The sequence below is a fragment of the Ornithorhynchus anatinus genome, chromosome 19 (genome assembly GCF_004115215.2).
Source record: "Ornithorhynchus anatinus isolate Pmale09 chromosome 19, mOrnAna1.pri.v4, whole genome shotgun sequence".
NCBI classification, from domain to species: domain Eukaryota; kingdom Metazoa; phylum Chordata; class Mammalia; order Monotremata; family Ornithorhynchidae; genus Ornithorhynchus; species Ornithorhynchus anatinus.
This window is the reverse complement of record NC_041746.1, coordinates 25,195,092-25,212,787: the sequence shown is the minus strand read 5'-3', so window position 1 is coordinate 25,212,787 and position 17,696 is coordinate 25,195,092. Positions and strand designations below refer to the sequence as shown.

General features: G+C 45.4%; 1 protein-coding gene across 1 annotated transcript in view; it reads left to right on the top strand.

Annotated features, from left to right (window-relative positions):
* IBTK (inhibitor of Bruton tyrosine kinase) overlaps positions 1–15,258 on the top strand; it is a 72,877-nt gene extending 57,619 nt beyond the window's left edge. The window contains exons 26-29 of the mRNA XM_029047721.2: positions 3,761–3,913; positions 11,996–12,067; positions 12,898–13,018; positions 13,976–15,258. Of these exons, the coding sequence (XP_028903554.1) occupies positions 3,761–3,913; positions 11,996–12,067; positions 12,898–13,018; positions 13,976–14,107 (478 nt within the window). The 3' untranslated portion in view covers positions 14,108–15,258. The remainder of the gene's footprint in view (positions 1–3,760; positions 3,914–11,995; positions 12,068–12,897; positions 13,019–13,975) is intronic.
* The last annotated feature ends 2,438 nt before the right edge of the window (positions 15,259–17,696 follow it).

Genomic DNA, 17,696 nt, shown 5'->3' with positions numbered 1-17,696 from the left:
TGATGGCAAATGGCAGAGGCACTTTAAAAGGTACAAGTTGTACCCCTCGTTCATCAGGGAATTCGTTTTTTAATTTTCTTTTGAGGCTCTAAACAGGCGCCTGGAATTTAACTTAATTTGTGCAGAGGCTTTCAGAGGTTGGCTCCTCAAATGTGAAACTTGTCGTCTTAGTCATGTGGACTCTGACGTCCTCTCTTTAAGCTAATTTGTAGTGAGATGAGTAACATTCTTCATGGCAGTAGCCCAGTTACGTGGAATACGTTTTGGTGAGATAATAATGTTACTAGATCTATCTGATTTTTTGAGTCCTTTGGTACAGAGGATGAGGTATAATTATGGATAGGGGAGGTATTCATTTAGTAGGCAATAAAGACCTCCAGTATGGTAAAAGAAAATAAAAAAATCAGAAAGTTTTTTGTTTTATTTCCTGGCACCCTAATGCCTTTTGGTTCACTCCATTTCAAAATAATCAAGCAAAACATAGGACAAGTAGGTTTACCTGAGAGAGAGGTGTTCTTGGGATACTGATATCAAATTCCAGAAAAGAGAACAGCGAGTTGAATCCTCATGTATTCTAGCACTCCTGGCCCTGAGGAAAACAAAAACATGGTGTCATATTTTCATCTTGCTTTGCGGTAAAGAAAATCTTTTTTCTGCTCACTAATGCTGTTGCTTAGGAACATTAAAAAAAGAAACCCATACTAGGTTAAACATTCATCCATCTGGCCTAATATTCTGTGTCTTTCAGTTGCAGTAAGAGTAAAGTTAAGAGAAGCAGCGTGACTCAGTGGAAAGAGCATGGGCTTTTGGAGTCAGGGCTCATGAGTTCGAATCCCAGCTCTGCCACTTGTCGGCTGTGTGACTGTGGGCGAGTCACTTCACTTCTCTGTGCCTCAGTTCCCTCATCTGTAAAATGGGGATTAAGACTGTGAGCCCCACGTGGGACAACCTGATTCCCCTATGTCTACCCCAGCGCTTAGAACAGTGCTCGGCACATAGTAAGCGCTTAACAAATACCAACATTATTATTATTATTATTATTAAAGTAATAGGTGCCCTCTTTGACATCTGCCCTAATTTTCAGGAATGTACCATTTAGTTCCCCCAACTTTACCCATTGACATCCTTCCCTTCCCTTTAGGAATTCTTCTCGGGCTGCTCATCCTTTAAATTTATCCAAAGTGTCTCGAATCTATTAAAAGTTTTGGTCTGCAAAATCTGGTAACAAATTCCATATGGTTATAACCTGTTATGTGAAGAAACTATTCCTCTTTTTTTTAATTCCTCTTTTCCTTTGCTTTCTGTAGATACCCAGCATTTAGGTGACGGTTTTATTGGCCTGAGTCCCTCCAGCCTCTGTCCTGTCAAATCCTTTCAAGGCCCGGTTACTTAAATCCTTTCTCACTCACTGCTTCCACGGTACCAATCCCCCCTGATGACTTGCTTGTGTTTTTTGGGTCAAATATAAACCTTTGGCCCTCATCTACTTAATCGTTTTTGTGATCTTCACTTTCCTTCTTTCTTCAGATCCAGTGAAGCAAATCTCCCGTCTCCGCAATTCCTCACTCTCAACCCACAGATTCTCCTTCTTCATTCTCTGGGTTTGAAACAGGCTTCTCTTTTACAGCTGTTTGGCTACCTCCATTTCTTTGAAAGATCTGAAATCCCACCTCTTTGGTGGTTTTTGTTCTTGTTTCAATGAAAGGGAGATGTGAACTTCCAGCGGATTATTAACACCCCTCAAGCCACTCCATTATTAAGTTCCTAAATCAAGCACGGATCACAATCTTGTCATTATTTTTCCCAGTTTCTTATATTTTGTTCTCCCTCTAATGCAGGATTTTCTCTTTGCGACTGTATTACGGTCTGGTGGAAATCTAGTCCTCACTTTCCCTTTTTCAAGAAAGGCTTCAGTGGGGCTGTAAAGTTTCAGGAAGCCTTAGCTTTCTCCTGGGTACAGTCCCAGATGGTTTATGAGCTTAGCTTGGATCTAACCATGCTGGTTTCTTCAAAACTCGACTTGAACATTTTTGGGGTTTATGTGGTTAGCATTTATTTGCATAACCATTTGCCATGCTTTCTAAGGAGAAAGTCTGGGCAAACCTTTCCAGTCAGCTTTGTAGAGCCCTCGGCTGGAACCTGCCCCTTAATCAATTTCTGTAGAGAAGACATTGTAGATTTTGAAAGGGGTACAATTGGTCTGCAGTTGGAAGCAACACATCATAGTGGATAGAGCCCAGGCACGGGAGTCAGAAGGCCCTGGGTTCTAATCCCAGCTCTGCTACTTGCCTGCTGGGTGACCCTGGGCAAGTCATTTAACTTCTCTGTTGCCTCAGTTACCTCAACTGTAAAAAGGGGATAAGACTTTGAGCCCCACGTAGAACAGGGACTGTGTCCAACCCGTTCATCTCGTATCTACTCCCGCTCTTAGTACAGTGCCTGGGACATAATAAGTGCTTTACAAATATCATAAAAAAAGGCCAATCAGCTGTTTTTCTCCCTCCAAGTTCAAGCACGCTTTTCTGAATCTGTTTTTCAAATGAAATGAGTCCGTGGAAGGAATGAAGCCTTCAGGATAGCCTCTCAACTCCTCAAAGTCCAGCTCCACAAAGTGCCTTGCCATTTAGAGCAGCTGTGCTCTAGAGAATCTCCCATCCAGAGCCACAGTTCAACCGAAACTGTAGGACATTAATTTGGAAGATGAACTGCTGGATAAAACGAAGAGTTGATTTATCTGTTTTTAATCTCAATTACTATTTCTTTTTTTCATTTCGATCTCTGAGAAGAGGTGATCTGCTGAGGCAATGTAGTTTGCTTCTTTCCTTTTTTTTTTTTTAAAATGGCATTTGTTAAGCACTTACTATGTGCCAGATACTGTACTAAGCGCTGGGTAGATCCAAGATAAGTTGTCCCACATAGAGCTCACAGTCTTACTCTCCCTATTTTATAGATGAGGTAACTGAGGCACAGAGAAGGGAAGTGACTTGCCCAAGATTACAGTGCAGACAAGTGGTTTATGCTCTATCCACTAGACAATACTGCTTCTCCTTTCTTTCCCAAGCAAACAACATGGTCTAATGGTTCGAGCGTGGGACTGGAAGTCTGGAGATCTGGCTTCTATTGTTGGCTTCACCACTTGCCTGTTGGGTGACCTCGCCCAAGTCACTTCACTTCTCTGTGCCTTAGTTTCCTCTACTGTACTATGGAAATAAGATACCTGTTCTCCCTCTCCCTTAACAATCGTAGTAGTAGTAATAATAATGATAATAATAATTGTGGAATTTGTTAAAAATTATATGGCAAACACTGTACTAAGCACTGGGGTAGATAGAAGACGCTCATACCTGACACAGTCTGTCCTTCATGGGGCTCATAATGTAAGTGTGAGGCTGTGAGCCCTGGGTGGGACAGGGATTGCCTGATGTTATCTGGTCTTCATCATAGTTCTTTAGCATAATGCTTAGCACATAGCATTTAACAAGTGCCAAATTTATTGTCATTCTCTTTCAGAAGTAAACTTCTCTGATGTTATTTCTCTGTATCATGCATGCATGCCTGTGGGGGCCCTCGACATCTTTGTAACATAAAACCTTTCACACAGTGATCATGTTTGGGAAATAGTCGAGGTATTTTTTTTTCTGGTATTCTAAACAGCTCAGTTTTTATATGTAGTCATAGAAAGGTGAAAATTACTTCGAGTTTCAACTGCCAAGCCCTTGGAAAGCAGGATCATGTCATGACAATTGGCCTTTTCTTCCAGGTCACCTACTCTGCCTTCACCTTCACCCAAGTCCTTCCGGCATCTCTTAAAGGAAGAAGAAAAGTCTGTCGTACCAGGTGGCACTCCAGGAAATAACGTCAAAAAAGGTTACGTTAAAGGAATTGAGGAGCCTCAGGTCCAAAAGTTTGTGCGGTAAGAAACAGTAGTGCATATTTTTGTGGGTTCTAGAGACGTGACTTGAAGCAGTGTAGTCGAGCCGAAAGAGCACGGGCCTGGGAGTCAGAGGACTTGGATTCTAATCCTAGCTATGCCAGTAGTCTTCGGTGTCACCTTGGGCTAGTTTCTTAACTTTTCTGTGCCTCAGTTGCTTCATCAGGAAAATGGGGATCCATTACCTGTTCTCCCTCCCACAGAGACCCTGAGTCCCATGTGGGACAGGGACTAAGTCCAACCCCATGATCTTGTATCTATCCCATATAGTACAGATCTTGGTACATAGTAAGAGCTTAACACACTATTATTGTTATTATTAATGTTTTCAGCTGTAAAATGAGGATCAGTATTTTTTTAAAATGAACATCTTCATGATCCTTCAATCTATTTAAAAAACATAGGCAAATGTTTTCTTTTTAAATTTCCTACCGATTACCTCACTGGGGAGTGTTCTTTAGCTCCATGCCGGTATGGGATATAGGAGAAGCAAAATTATAGTTTACTAATAACACAAGCTGTGCAATATTTTTGTCCATATGAGTACAGTTTTTTTTTTAGCCCTGTTCTGTTTTGCAGATCTCAATTACCTGAACAACCTGTTATTTGACTGAAGTTAATTCAGATAATTGGAAAATAAAGATTAGTTAAAGACAGTTGGCCATGAGAGCAATCCAAACTGAACTAGTCTCAATCTTAGACTTTTCAGGCAATGAGTAGTATTTATTGAATACCTGCTATGTGCACAGTATTGTACTAAGTGCTTGGGAAAGTACAAAAATTTTAGATTGTGATGCAGCATAGCCTAGTGGAAAGAGCATGGATCTGAGAGTCGGAGGACCCGGGGTCTAATTACCTGCTGTGTGACCTTGGGCAAATCACTTACCTTTTCTGTGCCTCATTTCCTTGTCTCTAAAATAGGGTTGAAATACCAATTCTCATTTCTACTACGACTGTCAGTCCCTTTTGGGACAGGGACTGTGTCAACCTGATTAACTTGTATCTACCCCAGCACTTAATACTGCTTGACACATAGTAGGTGCTTAACAAATACCACAGTTATTTTTTAGAAGACATAGTCCCTGCCTTCAAGCTCTTATAGTCTAGTGGGGGAAATAGACAAATGTGTTCAGAATAAGAGGAGTAATAGAATATGTAATATATATACAAAAGTGGTAACTTGACTATTTAAGTGACATGGTAGGGCTCGGGGGGCACTGAGGGGTATAAGTGAAGGGGAGATTGTCATTGTCAAATGTCAGCTTTCTATTCTAGATCAAAATCCCAGTACTTATGACTCTTTTCCAACCCTTTAATCATTTTGTTCTTCTCTCTGGTCTCCCGCCCAAGTCCTCCACATTTTTCAAGTTGCAAAGTCCCAAATGGGATATAAGCATGCTTCAACCAGGCTTAGATTCGTGCTCAATTATTAAACTAAATTATTTTGCTAACTCTTGCCAGAAATTAGCCAGATGATTTTTAAAGTGCAGGACTTTTTTTTAATGGTATTTGCGAAGCCCTTGCCATGTGCCAGATACCATACTGAGTCCCGGAGTAGATATAAGCTAATCAGGTCAGATGCAGTCCATGTCCCGCATGGGGCTCACTGTCTTGATTTCCATTTTGCCGATGAGGTAACTCAGGCGCAGAGAGGTTAAGTGACTTGCCCAAGGTCTCACAACGACATGGGGAGGAGCCAGAATTAGAACCCAGGTCCTTCTGTCGCCCAGGCCCGTCTCTCTGGGTCTCTCTGCTTCTCCTTTGGAATTGTGAAAAACCCCAAATTCTACTGCCCCTGAAGCGTGTAGTAAATACATCATCTCTTCTTTTTTCTATTTCATTTTTTTGACATGTTTTGGGATCATTTCACTCTGAAATGTTGGTTTTTTTTAGGGCCACTTCTATTAAAGAGCTGTAGAAATGGAACTGATGAAACAAAGCGTTAGCCTTTAACAACCTTCATGTCCACAGCTGATCACTAGAGTGCGCTCTGGCATTAGAGCTTCCAACCATGCTGTGCAACTAGGAAACCGAATGTCACTAGCTCCAGAGAAGTGAAGTTTGCTCTAATTTTAAGCTTGCTTTTGCTTTAGAGCCGCGTGGCTCAGTGGAAAGAGCCTGGGCTTCAGAGTCAGAGGTCATGAGTTTGACTTCCGGCTCTGCCACTTGTCAGCCGTGTGACTGTGGGCATGTCACTTAACTTCTCTGTGCCTCAGTTCCCTCATCTGTAAAATGGGGATTAAAAGTGTGTGAGCCCCACGTGGGACAACCTGATTACCCTGTATCTCCCCCAGAGCTTAGAACAGTGCTCGGCACCTAGTAAGCACTTAAATACCAACATTATTATTTAGAGGAAAGGAATTAAGCACCTTTTAGCGGCCTAATAAATATGAACTGGTGGTCTGAGATGGGTGCATATGTGCAGAAGCATATTCATCCAGTGCCTAGTACAGTGCCTGGCACATAGTAAGCACTTAACAGATACTATAATTATTGTCCATTCAGTTGTACTGACTGCTTACTAAGAGCAGAGCACTGTACTAAGCGCTTGGGAGAGTACAATATAACAAACTGACACATTCCCTGACCGCGGCGAGCTTACAGTCTAGATGGGGAGGCAGAACTTAGCGTAAATAAATTACAGATATGTACATAGGTGCTGTGGGGCCAGAGAGTGAATTAAAAGAGCAAGTCAGGGCAACGTGGAAGGGAATGGGAGAAGAGGAAAGGGTGGGTAGTCGGGGAAGGCTCTTGGGGATGTGCTTTCAAAAAGCATTTGAAAGGTGGAGAGTAATTGTCGGATTTGAGGAGGGAAGGTGTTGCAGGCCAGAGGGTGGGTGTGGGCTAGAGGTCGGCGGTGAGATAGAGGAGATCACCAGAGGAGAGAAGTGTGCGGGCTGGGTTGTGGGAGGAGAGTAGCGAGGTGAAGTGGGAGGGTTCAAGGTGATTAAGATCTTTAAAGCGATTGGTGAGGAGTTTTTGTTGGATGCGGCGTTGGATGGGCAACCGGTGGAGTTTCTTGAAGAGTGGGGAAGCATGTCCTGAACGTTTTTGTAGAAAAAACTGAAGGCTGATAGGGTAATCCAGGTGGGACAGGATAAGTGACATTAACGTGGTAGCAGTTTGGATGGAGAGGAAAGGGTGGATTTTAACGATGTTGTGAAGTGGGAACCGTTTATTAACGGATGGAATGTGTGGGTTGAATGAGAGAGGGGAATCAAGGATCCTACCAAGGATACGGGTTTAGAGACAGGAAGGCTGGTGGTGCCATCTACAGTGATGGGAAAGGCATGAGGAGGACAGGGTTAAGGTTTGGGTTTGGGTGGGAAGATAAAGAGTTCTGTTTTGCACATGTTAAGCTAAAGGTGATGGGAGGACATCCAAGTCGAGATGTCTTGAAGGCAGGAGGAAATGCTCGGCTGCGGAGAGGGAGAGAGATCAGGTCTGGAGATGTAGATTTGGGTGTCATCCCAGGCTTTGTATTTATGGGTCGGGTCACGCATGAGTTGCTCCTTGTTGATTATTTTCAGCTTGAGAGCCTTAAGAAGGACAGGAGCTGTGTCTAATCCCCACTTATGTATTCTTTCCCAGCGCTTAGTACAGGGCTCGGCACAAAATAATTGTGGTATTTAGACTCTAGACTGTAAGCTTGTTGTGGACAGGGGATGAATTAACCAATTCTGTTATATTGTGCTCTCCCAAATGCTTAGTGGAGGCCTCTGCTCCTACCCAGCGCCCAGTAAATACAGTAGATTGATTCGTTCAGCACTTTGTACATTTCACGCATTTTCTTAAGCACCAGGGTAGATGAAAGTAGATGTACATAGAAAGCACTTAATTAATGCTATTACTACTACTACTAATTATGATATTTATTAAGCGCTTACTATGTACTGAGTGCTGGACTATTACTACCACCTAGAATGTCTCCCAGAGCCTCCACAGATTTTCAGGTTTGTATCCCGCCTCTGCCTCTTGTCAACTGTGTGACCTTGGGCAAGTCACTTCACTTCTCTGTGCCTCAGTTACCTCATCTGTAAAATGAGGATTAAGACTGTGAGCCTCATGTGGGACAACCTGATTCCCCTGTATCTCCCCCAGTGCTTAGAACAGTGCTCTGCACATAGTAAGCATTTAACAAATACCAACATTATTACTCTTCCAGGAGACCGCATCAGAGACAGGCAGCTCAATAAAATAGCATGGTGTAGTGGGCCTGGGAGTCAGAAGGACCTGGGTTCTAAACCCAGCTCCACCCCTTGTCGGCTTTGTGACCTTGGGCAAGTCACTTCACTTCTATGCCTCAGTTACCTCCTCTGCAAAATGGGGAATAAGACTATGAGCTCCATGCAAGATATGGGCTTTGTACAACTTGATTAGCCTGGATCTACCTCAGCGCTTAGTATGGGGCTTGACACATAGTAAGCCCTTAACAAGTACCATAAAACAAATAAAGAGCAGCCCGCATTTGGTACAGCTGAAAGCCTGGAGTCCCCAATCCTGCTTCTTGTAGTGGAAAACTACTATATATGCCATACACATGTATTAATCTGTATACCCGCATCTATAATATATATACATTAAAATAGATGAGAGAAATAAGAGAGGTCCTAGTATATTTGGTTTGTAATATTTTCTCCTCTCTGGGAGGGAACATAGTAGATAGGAAATAAGTAATTTCCAATTTTGATAAAATCTCTCTTTGTACTATACAAATGAAATGTTTTTAAAAAAGATAGGGGCCCACATAAAGTTTTCACCTTTCAATCAAAGAAAACTTTTTTTTTATACACCCTGGGACACATTTGGGCTCCTGTTTCCTCAGGGGAAATTGGGTGGGCAGGAACATAAATGAGAGAGGAGTTTAAACTACCTGTGGGCAGAGATGGTGTCCCCCAACTCTATTGTACTTCTTCCAAGTACTTAGTACAGTGCTAGGGCACGCAGTTTGAGCTCAGTAAGTACTATCGATTGATTGATGCCACAAGTGGAAATTCGTCAGATGCGAGTATCTTGACCCATTAAAACCAGAGGGATTTTTCCAAGACACACAGAATTTTATTTTGAGAACGGCAGTGCGGTTGGTCCCGTGAATATGGAGAATAGAGGGAAGACCCTTTCACTCCAACCCCCTATTAAAAAGACATGGAAACAAAAAGCTGCCAAATAAAATGGTCTGTTTTCCGTCTTTATCATAAACAAAGTCATAGTTGCTTAGGCATTCGGAAAAGATATTCCTAGTCATGGACAGTCCCACTTAGATATGGAAAAATGTGGATATATATTAGGAGTTGAATTGGTAGAGCTAAATTTTCTCTTTCTACATAGCACTTAACATGAACGTGTTTTTGAGCTCAGAAGCGACTCTTCAAATGTATTAACTATTCAGAAAGCAGTCAATTGTATTTATTGAACACTTACTATGTACAGAGCACTGTACTCAGTGCTTGGGAGAGTGCAATCAAACAATATAACAGACACCTCTCCCCCTGCCCCCCTCCGCCACCACACAAAGAATTTACAGTCTGGAGGGGAGGTGGACATTTAATATGAATAAACAAAATTACAGATCTGGACATAAGTGCTGCGGGGCTAGGAGGGGGTGATGAATAAAGGGAGCATGTCAGGGCGACGCAGAAGGGAGTGGAAGAAGAGGAAAAGGTTGAGTCAGGGATGGCCTCTTTAGTCAGGGAAGCCTGATCCACCATGCCGATTAGAATCCATCCATTCTCTCAGTAGCATTTCTTTCATGTGCAGAGCACTCCGGTTAAATGTAAATGACAGGCTCCCTTCTCAAAAGTTTCCAGTCTAATGGGGAAACAGACCGACATAAGTTGTATCCATACAATGGGAGCCGGAGAGAAAATTTTAACTCCAACAGGTAGGAGTATGGAAACATGAAGTAATGAGTAAATAAACAGAGTACATATGCTAAAGGTCACTGCCTATTTATAAATGCCAAGCGTGGCTGTTGGGTGATACTATCAAGGGCGGTGGAAATAAACTGGGAAATGCTTCAGAAGAAGGTGAGTTTTCAGGAAAACTGACATCTGGAAACTTTGTGATCTTCACAGAGATGCTGATGTGTTTGGAATTGCAAGCTTTCTTAGAAGCCAGCTGTGCACTTGTATTTTAACTGCCATATATGGACTGACTTTTCCTCTTCTTCGTGTGTCCTAGATCCCCCGTATTATCCTTTCTGCAAAAATGGGCCTCTAGTTTTTCTAAGTAATGCCGGACAGCTAAAAGCTTTCTGCTCTTGAATCCTTATCTTTCTTTTAAGAGGCTAGCTGTCCTCTGCCATCCCAAGATGAACCTGGTTGAATTTGGGTCTCCCCATGGAGACACCCAGCCCTCCTGTTTGGTGGTCAGGAGGATTAAGAGGCTTAGAGTTAGGCGGCTGAGCTTGAGCCCAATTGACAGCAGCCCAGTCCCGGCACTCGATATGGGGCTGTCATATATCATAGTAATTGTGGTATTTGTTAAGCACTTACTATGTGCCAGGCACTGTACTAAGCACTGGGGTGGGTACAAGCAAATCGAGTTGGAAACAGTCCCTGTCCCATATAGGGCTCACGGCCTCAATCCCCATTTTACAGATGTGGTAACTAAGGCACAGAGAAGTGAAGTGACTTGACTGTGGTCACACAGCAGACAAGAGAAGGAACAGGGATTAGAACCCATGATCTTCCCAGGCCTGTCCTCTATCCACTACGCTATGCTGCTTCTCATATGAGCCCAGTACAGGCCCAGATGACCAGGAGTCAAACCTGGAAGCAAAACCTGGACTAGAGATGGGCCTGGGAATCAGGAGGTCATGGGCTTTAATCCCTGCTCTGCCACTTGTCTGCTGTGTGACCCTGGGCAAGTCACTTCATTTCTCTGTGCCTCACTTTCCTCATCTGTAAAATGGGGATTGGGACTGTGAACCTATGTGGGACAGGGACTGTGTCCAACCCAATTACCTTGTATCTACCCCAGTGCTTAGAACAATGCGTGGCACATAGTAAGCACTTAACAAATACCATCATTATTATTATTATGGTTCAGCCCGGGTTCATTTCCTGTCTGGCTCAGCCTGGGGTGGACCCAGGCACCGTGATCCTGGGCTCTGCTCAGGCAGGGCCGGGACATGGATGTTGCCCATGGCTATTAGGTTTGTATCCTCAGTAACTAGTACAGTGCCAGGCACGTAGTAAATGCTTAACAAATACCATTATTATTATTATTGTTATTACCCTTGGGCACTCTGAGAACGAACAGTGGGACAAGCCCTCATTCTCTGGTTAGTCTTGAAGTTAGGGGTCAGCTCAGGAGGATGACACTGACCCAGATTTTACAGATTCTGTTGAACAATGGCTTGAATGGATTCTGCAAGGCTTTCTGAAGCTGAATTTAAGAGGTCCAGGTCCCCTCGAGCCAAGACCAAAAAATGGATGAATCTCTGAACATGCAAAGTGAATCTAGGCAGAGGTTCCCGAATAATTTAGTGTAGTGGATAGAGCACGGACCTGGAAGTCAAAAGGACATGGGTTCTAATCCTAGCTCCTCCACTTGTCTGTTGTGTGGCCTTGGGCAAGTCACTTCACTTCTCTGTGCCTCATCAGCTGTAAAATGTAAGACTGTGAGCCCCATGTGGGACAGGGACTGTGGCCAACCTGATTTATCTGTATCCACCCCAGTGCTTAGTATAGCGCCTGGCACATAGTAAGTGCTTGACAAATGCCACAGTTAATTTGGGGGAAACATGTACTTCATGCAAAATGGCTTTGACGGTGTCGTTCCAAAACAGGTCAATATTGATGGGAAATGTCAGCTTTCCTGAAAGGCCGGCCCTCTCCTTAGACAGCAGTCAGCTCCAGCACAGCCTGTGGCTGGTGCTCCAGGAATCGCTATTGCAGCCCCATACTGAGCGGTTCTCGTCTCCCCATAAATTGCCCCATAAATGCTCACGCCATTGATTGTTGGTCCCCTGTCCCAGAGGCTTGGAAGTCAAAGCGTTTCTCTGCCAAAGGTTTTCTTTGAGAATAGTTTTCATTTTCATCTTCTGTGTTTGTTCTTTAGACCTTCAACTCGAAGGATCCCGGGACCAGACGGCGACCACACATGCGATTTGCCACCGCAAGAGAGTCCCAAGTAAGCCTGACTTGATCCGTGCCCCAAATTTGGAGCTCCTCAGAAGGTCACTGCAGAGAGATGAAGAAGGGACTCTGAGGGGAAGAGAGTGACAAGCGGGGAAGGCAGGCTCAAGCGTTGGCTTAGTCTTCCCCAGCCTCTTTTATCAGTTTTCCATTTAGAGAAGCAGCATGGCCTAGTGGGAAGAGCACAGGCCTGGGAGTCAGGGGACCTGGTTTTAATCCCGGCTCTGGCACTTGTCTGCCTTCTGACTCTGGGCAAGTCTCTTCACTTATCTGGGTCTCAGTTACCTCATCTGTAAAATGGGGATTGAGACTGTGAGCCCCATGTGGGGCAGGGGCTGTGTCCAACTCAATTTGCCTGTACCCACCCCAGCACTTAGTACAGTGCCTGTCATATAGTAAGTGCTTAACAAGTACTATTATTATCATCCTGTCACATAGTAAGCACTAAACAAATACCATTATTATTATTATTGTTATTATTATTATTCCTGGTATCACAAGCTGGAGTGCCTTAGAAATAGGCTCCCAGAAACCCCTGGGCCTTGCAGCTCCTTGTGGGAAGGAGACATGTTTTCTGCTTCTGCTTCTAGTGTATTGTACAAAGCGGGTGCTCAGTAAATGTCGTTAGCTACCACAACCATTATTGCTCTTCCTCCTCCTTCTCCTCTTACTGCTACTACTGCTTGCTGCAGAAGTTCTGGGGTTTGAGAGGGCAGATGTGGGGATTCCTGATGCCCCTCTGGGTGCTGAGTTTCCTTTAGGCGCCGCGGTTTCAAACGATCAACGAGCTCTGTCCCTCAGCTAACACGCGTTGTCTCGCTGCAGCCCCTGGCTGTCTGCTTCTGTGGGGCTCGCCCCGGTCACGTTCGCAGCCATCGTGGAGGAAGAGCTGCAGCAGGAAGCCGCCCTCCTCAGAAGCCGGGAGAAACCCCTGGCCCTGATCCAGGTGAGGAGCGCTCCGGGCACCTGCGTCCGGTGGGGAAAGCAGCTGGGTCCCGGTGCAGAGCGCCCTCTCTATTCATCTGGGCCGACCGACCGCCACCGGGCGATCAGAGCCGGAGTTGACGTTGCCATCGAGCTGGTCGGGGCGTCAGTGCCACGTGAACGCTGGACTGGAGCACCAGCCGGTTTAACTATTAACCGGGCTTTGCCGGGCATGCGATTAAGAGCCAACAAATGGCCACACGTTAACGTTCGTTTTCGGTAATGAACGCACTGGGTCCTCTCAACCGCAACGGCTCCGCGGGAGCTCGGGGATGCTTTTCGGCAATAGCCCCGTGGCTCCCGGGGTGGTCGCCAGGGGACTTAGCGGGGCCCGGCCACAGAGCCGCTCTCCGGGTCAGCCCAGTTCAGTGAATCTTAAGTGAGCGCTTACTGTATGCTGAGCACTGTACTAAGCGCTTGGGAGAATACAATATAACAATAAACAGACACATTCCCTGCCCACAACAAGTTTATAGTCTAGAGGGAGAGAGAGGCATTAATATAAGTAAATTATGGGTATACACATAAGTGCTGTGGGGCTGGGAGGGGGGCTGAATAAAGGGAGCAGGTCAAGGCGATGCAAAAGGGAGAGGAAGAAGAAGTGAGGGCTCAGTCAGGGAAGGCCTCTTGGAGGACATGTGCCTTCATTAAGGCTTTGAAGGTGGGGAGAGTCATTGTCTGTCAGATATGAGGAGAGAGGGCATTCCAGGCCAGCGGCAGGGTGAGGGCGAAGGGTCGGTGGCAAGATAGATGAGATTGAGGTACAGTGAGAAGGTTAGCATTAGAGGAGCGAGGTGTGCGGTCTGGATTGTAGTAGTAGAGTAGTGAGGTGAGGTTGGAGGCAGCAAGGTGATTGAGTGCTTTAAAGCCAGAGCAGCAAAGGCGTGAACCCCTCTCTTCTCTCTCCATTTTTTTCCAGATTGAGGAACGCGCCATCCAGGAACTGTTGGTCCACTACGAGGCGTTGGGCAACCCCGATGAGTTCGTCGTCGTTGAAAGGGCGCCGCAGGGACCCATGGCGACCCCTATGTGGAACAAGCACGGATGCTAGTCCCCCCGGGAGGCAGACGTGGGCTTCGGGATGCCAGTTGCGTTCCGAAGAAGAAAGCGGGGCGGGACGGCTGAGGCCCGTCTCTGCTTAACACCCGTCTAACTCAAAAAGGCCGGCCTCCCGGTAGTTGGTCCACAGGGGTCGTGGGCCGTGTTTCACCTCCTTATTGAACAGCGCTTTGAGTAACTTTGTATGTAAGGTTGCGCGGTGAGAAGATTCGTTTAACCCTGCTCCGATTCGGTAAAACAGTTGATTGCGAAATTCACTAGGGAGGGACCGGGATCTGAAGTCTAAGCGTCACGTAGGAACGGCACACCGTCTCCCGTTGGAGGAGCAGCAGCAGGAAATTTAGGCATGGGGACCTGGAAACTTGCTTCAGGGCCTTTGCTTTTTCCATTAAAGGGCTTGTCTCAGTGCCCCGGTCCACACCTCTGCCTGCCGCCACTCCCCTCCACTTCCGGCTGGGTCCGTACATCAGATCACAAGCGCTGGGTCCAGGGTCCCTGGTTCCTGTTTGGGTCCTCATGCTGCAGGCCCCTGGCGAGTCTGGGTCCTCATTGGCATCCCATCCTGGAATCTGCAGCATCTCCTTCGTGGGCCAGGGGAAGATAAGGGGCCATGGAGGAATGTCATTCAGGGGGAAGTCTGGAGGCGGAACGAGGCTTATTGCTTGCTGAAGGGCTAAAATTTCCAGAATGAATGCATAATTATGGCTACTTGAAATGACTAGTTTTCCGGTAGATTCGTAGATGGCTTTGCAGTATTGTGTGTTCAAGAAGTTCTCTGTGCCAGGCTTGACTGAACATATACATATATATATATATATCTATAGATATATATATATATATAGATATATATAAAAGTTTGCCAGTCTTGCATTATGCTGTTTTGTTTGTCTGTGTATTGAGCCAGTAAATTTGGAAAATTTCCCACTTAGTTAATCACAGTGCTTATAGATCCTGGTCAAACCGGAAAGGAGAGCGCTCCAGTAGACATGCCTGAATGAATGGTCAAAGCCAGTCGCTGTGGGAGCACCACGTTGGGCTTGCGAAAGTCATAGAGCGGCAACTAACTGTTTCAGGTCTAGCTAAACTCCCAAAAGATGGAAAATGGAAGCAAAAGTGCAATAAAGAGTAAAATTTTGATCCTCAGTAGTGCATGATGTGTCTGATGTCCTAGATAATCATAATTATAATGATGGCATTTGTTAAGTGCTTACTATGTGCCAAGCACTGTCCCAAACCAGTTAATCCCGGGGAAAACACAGCCATCCTGAGAACAGGGCTTACTTTGGCACGTTGGAATCGAGTAGAGGATCAAAACCCGCTCTCCTCCCCTCTTAGACTGTGAGCCCCATGCCGGGCAGAGACTGTATCCAACTTCATTATCTTGATTCTGCCCCAGGACTTGGCACAGAGCAAGCTTTTATCAAATGCCACTATTATTACTTTTGTTCAAATAAGCAGTGGTTGTCTTTCATGTGGTTCTATTTGAGGTAAGTTCTCGAAGAGACCTTGAAGTTGGCCTCTTGCGTTGGTAACTTTCACAACACAGGGACCGATTTCTGGGTCCTGAATGTCTGTTGACATCTGGCTGTAAGATGTCTACCAACTTTGTTAGATGGTACTCTCCCAGGTGCTTAGTACAGCGCTCTACACAAAGCAAATGCTCAATAAATAGGATTGATTGCCTCTGCAGGTGTAGCAGCAACAAAATGGGGACACTTCTTTTTCTAATAGCATTTAAGCGCTTATTATTTGCCAAGCTCTCTTTTAAATGCTAGGGTAAGTACAGGCCTATCAGGTTGGTCATTCATTCATTCAATAGTATTTATTGAGCGCTTACTTTGTGCAGAGCACTGTACTAAGCGCTTGGAATGAACAAGTCGGCAACAGATAGAGACAGTCCCTGCCGTTTGACGGGCTTACGGTCTAATCGGGGGAGACGGACAGACAAGAACAATGGCAATAAATAGAGTCGGGGAAGAACATCTTGTAAAAACAATGGCACTAAATAGAATCAAGGTGATGTACAATTCATTAACAAAATAAATAGGGTAATGGAAATATATACAGTTGAGCGGACGAGTACGGTGCTGAGGGGATGGGAAGGGAGAGGGGGAGGAGCAGAGGGAAAGGGGGAAAAGAGGGTTTAGCTGCGGAGAGGTGAAGGGGGGGTGGTAGAGGGAGTAGAGGGAGAACAGTCCTCGTGCCATGTGGGGATCACAGTCTTAATCCCCATTTTACAGATGAGGTAACTGTGGCCCAGGGAATTGAAATGACTTGCTCAAGATCACCCAGCAGACATGCGGCAGAGCCGGTTTCAGAACCCAGGTCCTCTGACTCCCAAGCCTGTGCTCTTTCCACCATCCATTCATTTGTATTTATTGAGCGCGTGCATGTACAGAGCACTGTACTAAGCACTTGGGAGAGTGCAATACAGCACTAAACAGACACATTCCTTGCCCACAACGAGCTTACAGGCTAGAGGAGATGCTCCTCCTCCACACCTCAGACCAGACAACTCTCTCTCCACCCCCACTGCCCCCATGGATCTTCTTCCCCCACCCTGCAACCTTCGACTCCCTACCGCCTGACGCATGCAACTACCCGGGTGATGATGGGAAGCAGGGGAACCGTGCTATTTCAGTCCTTGAGTTCATACGGTCCGTTTCTCCTCAAGAGCACAACGCCTACAATGGAAGAGGTGACGCACTCTTACAGCTAGAAACTCACGCAGCAACCTTGCCTCTAGCTGTTCCCCGGAGCAGGTAACAATTTGCCATTCTTTATTAGCCTCTTTCATTTTTCTTTTGACATTCCTCCTTCTTGCAGGGAGTCAGATTAAAAAAAAATGAAGCAAGTGACCGGGGTCATTTCGTTGAGTTCGTAAGCAGGAAAATGCCCACTTGAATTTAAGGAGGCAGAGAGAGTGAGCAGATGATCAATGGTATTTATTGAGTGCTTACTGTGTTCAGAGCACTGTTCTAAGCGCTTGGGAGAGTCCAGTGCAACAGAATTAGCAGGCACATACCCTGCCCATAACGAGGTCATAGTCCAGAGCGAGGTCCTAGAAACTGGAGAGGGCGGATCCTGGGCTGCACTATTTTTCTCTCAGATTTTTTTTTGCCCTGGCTGCACACCTCTTTCATGTCTGCTTCTTAGACTTTTCCTGCTGGAACCTGGTCACCTTACCAGCTATCATGTTTCTCTTTGTCACGTGGGCCAGAGCAAATTGGACCGGGTTCAGCGGAAATAGCTGTCTAAAATTCAGTGGAAAACAACATTGCTTTTTTTATTGAATCCTCACTTGGGGGCTATACATAATTGTTCACTTATTTAAGCCGCAAATGCAACAGCTGGATTTGAAAACTATGGGACATGGCAATAAGTTCAGCATTCCTACTTACTAGATGACAGGCCCTGTACTAAGCCCTGTACTAAGGAGTAGGTACAACTTAATCAGGTTGGACACGGTTCATTCCCCACATAGGGCTCACAGTCTTAATCCTCATTTGACAGATGAGGTAACAGAGGCCCAGAGAAATGAAGTGACTTGCCCAAAGTCACACAGCAGACAAGTGGCAGAG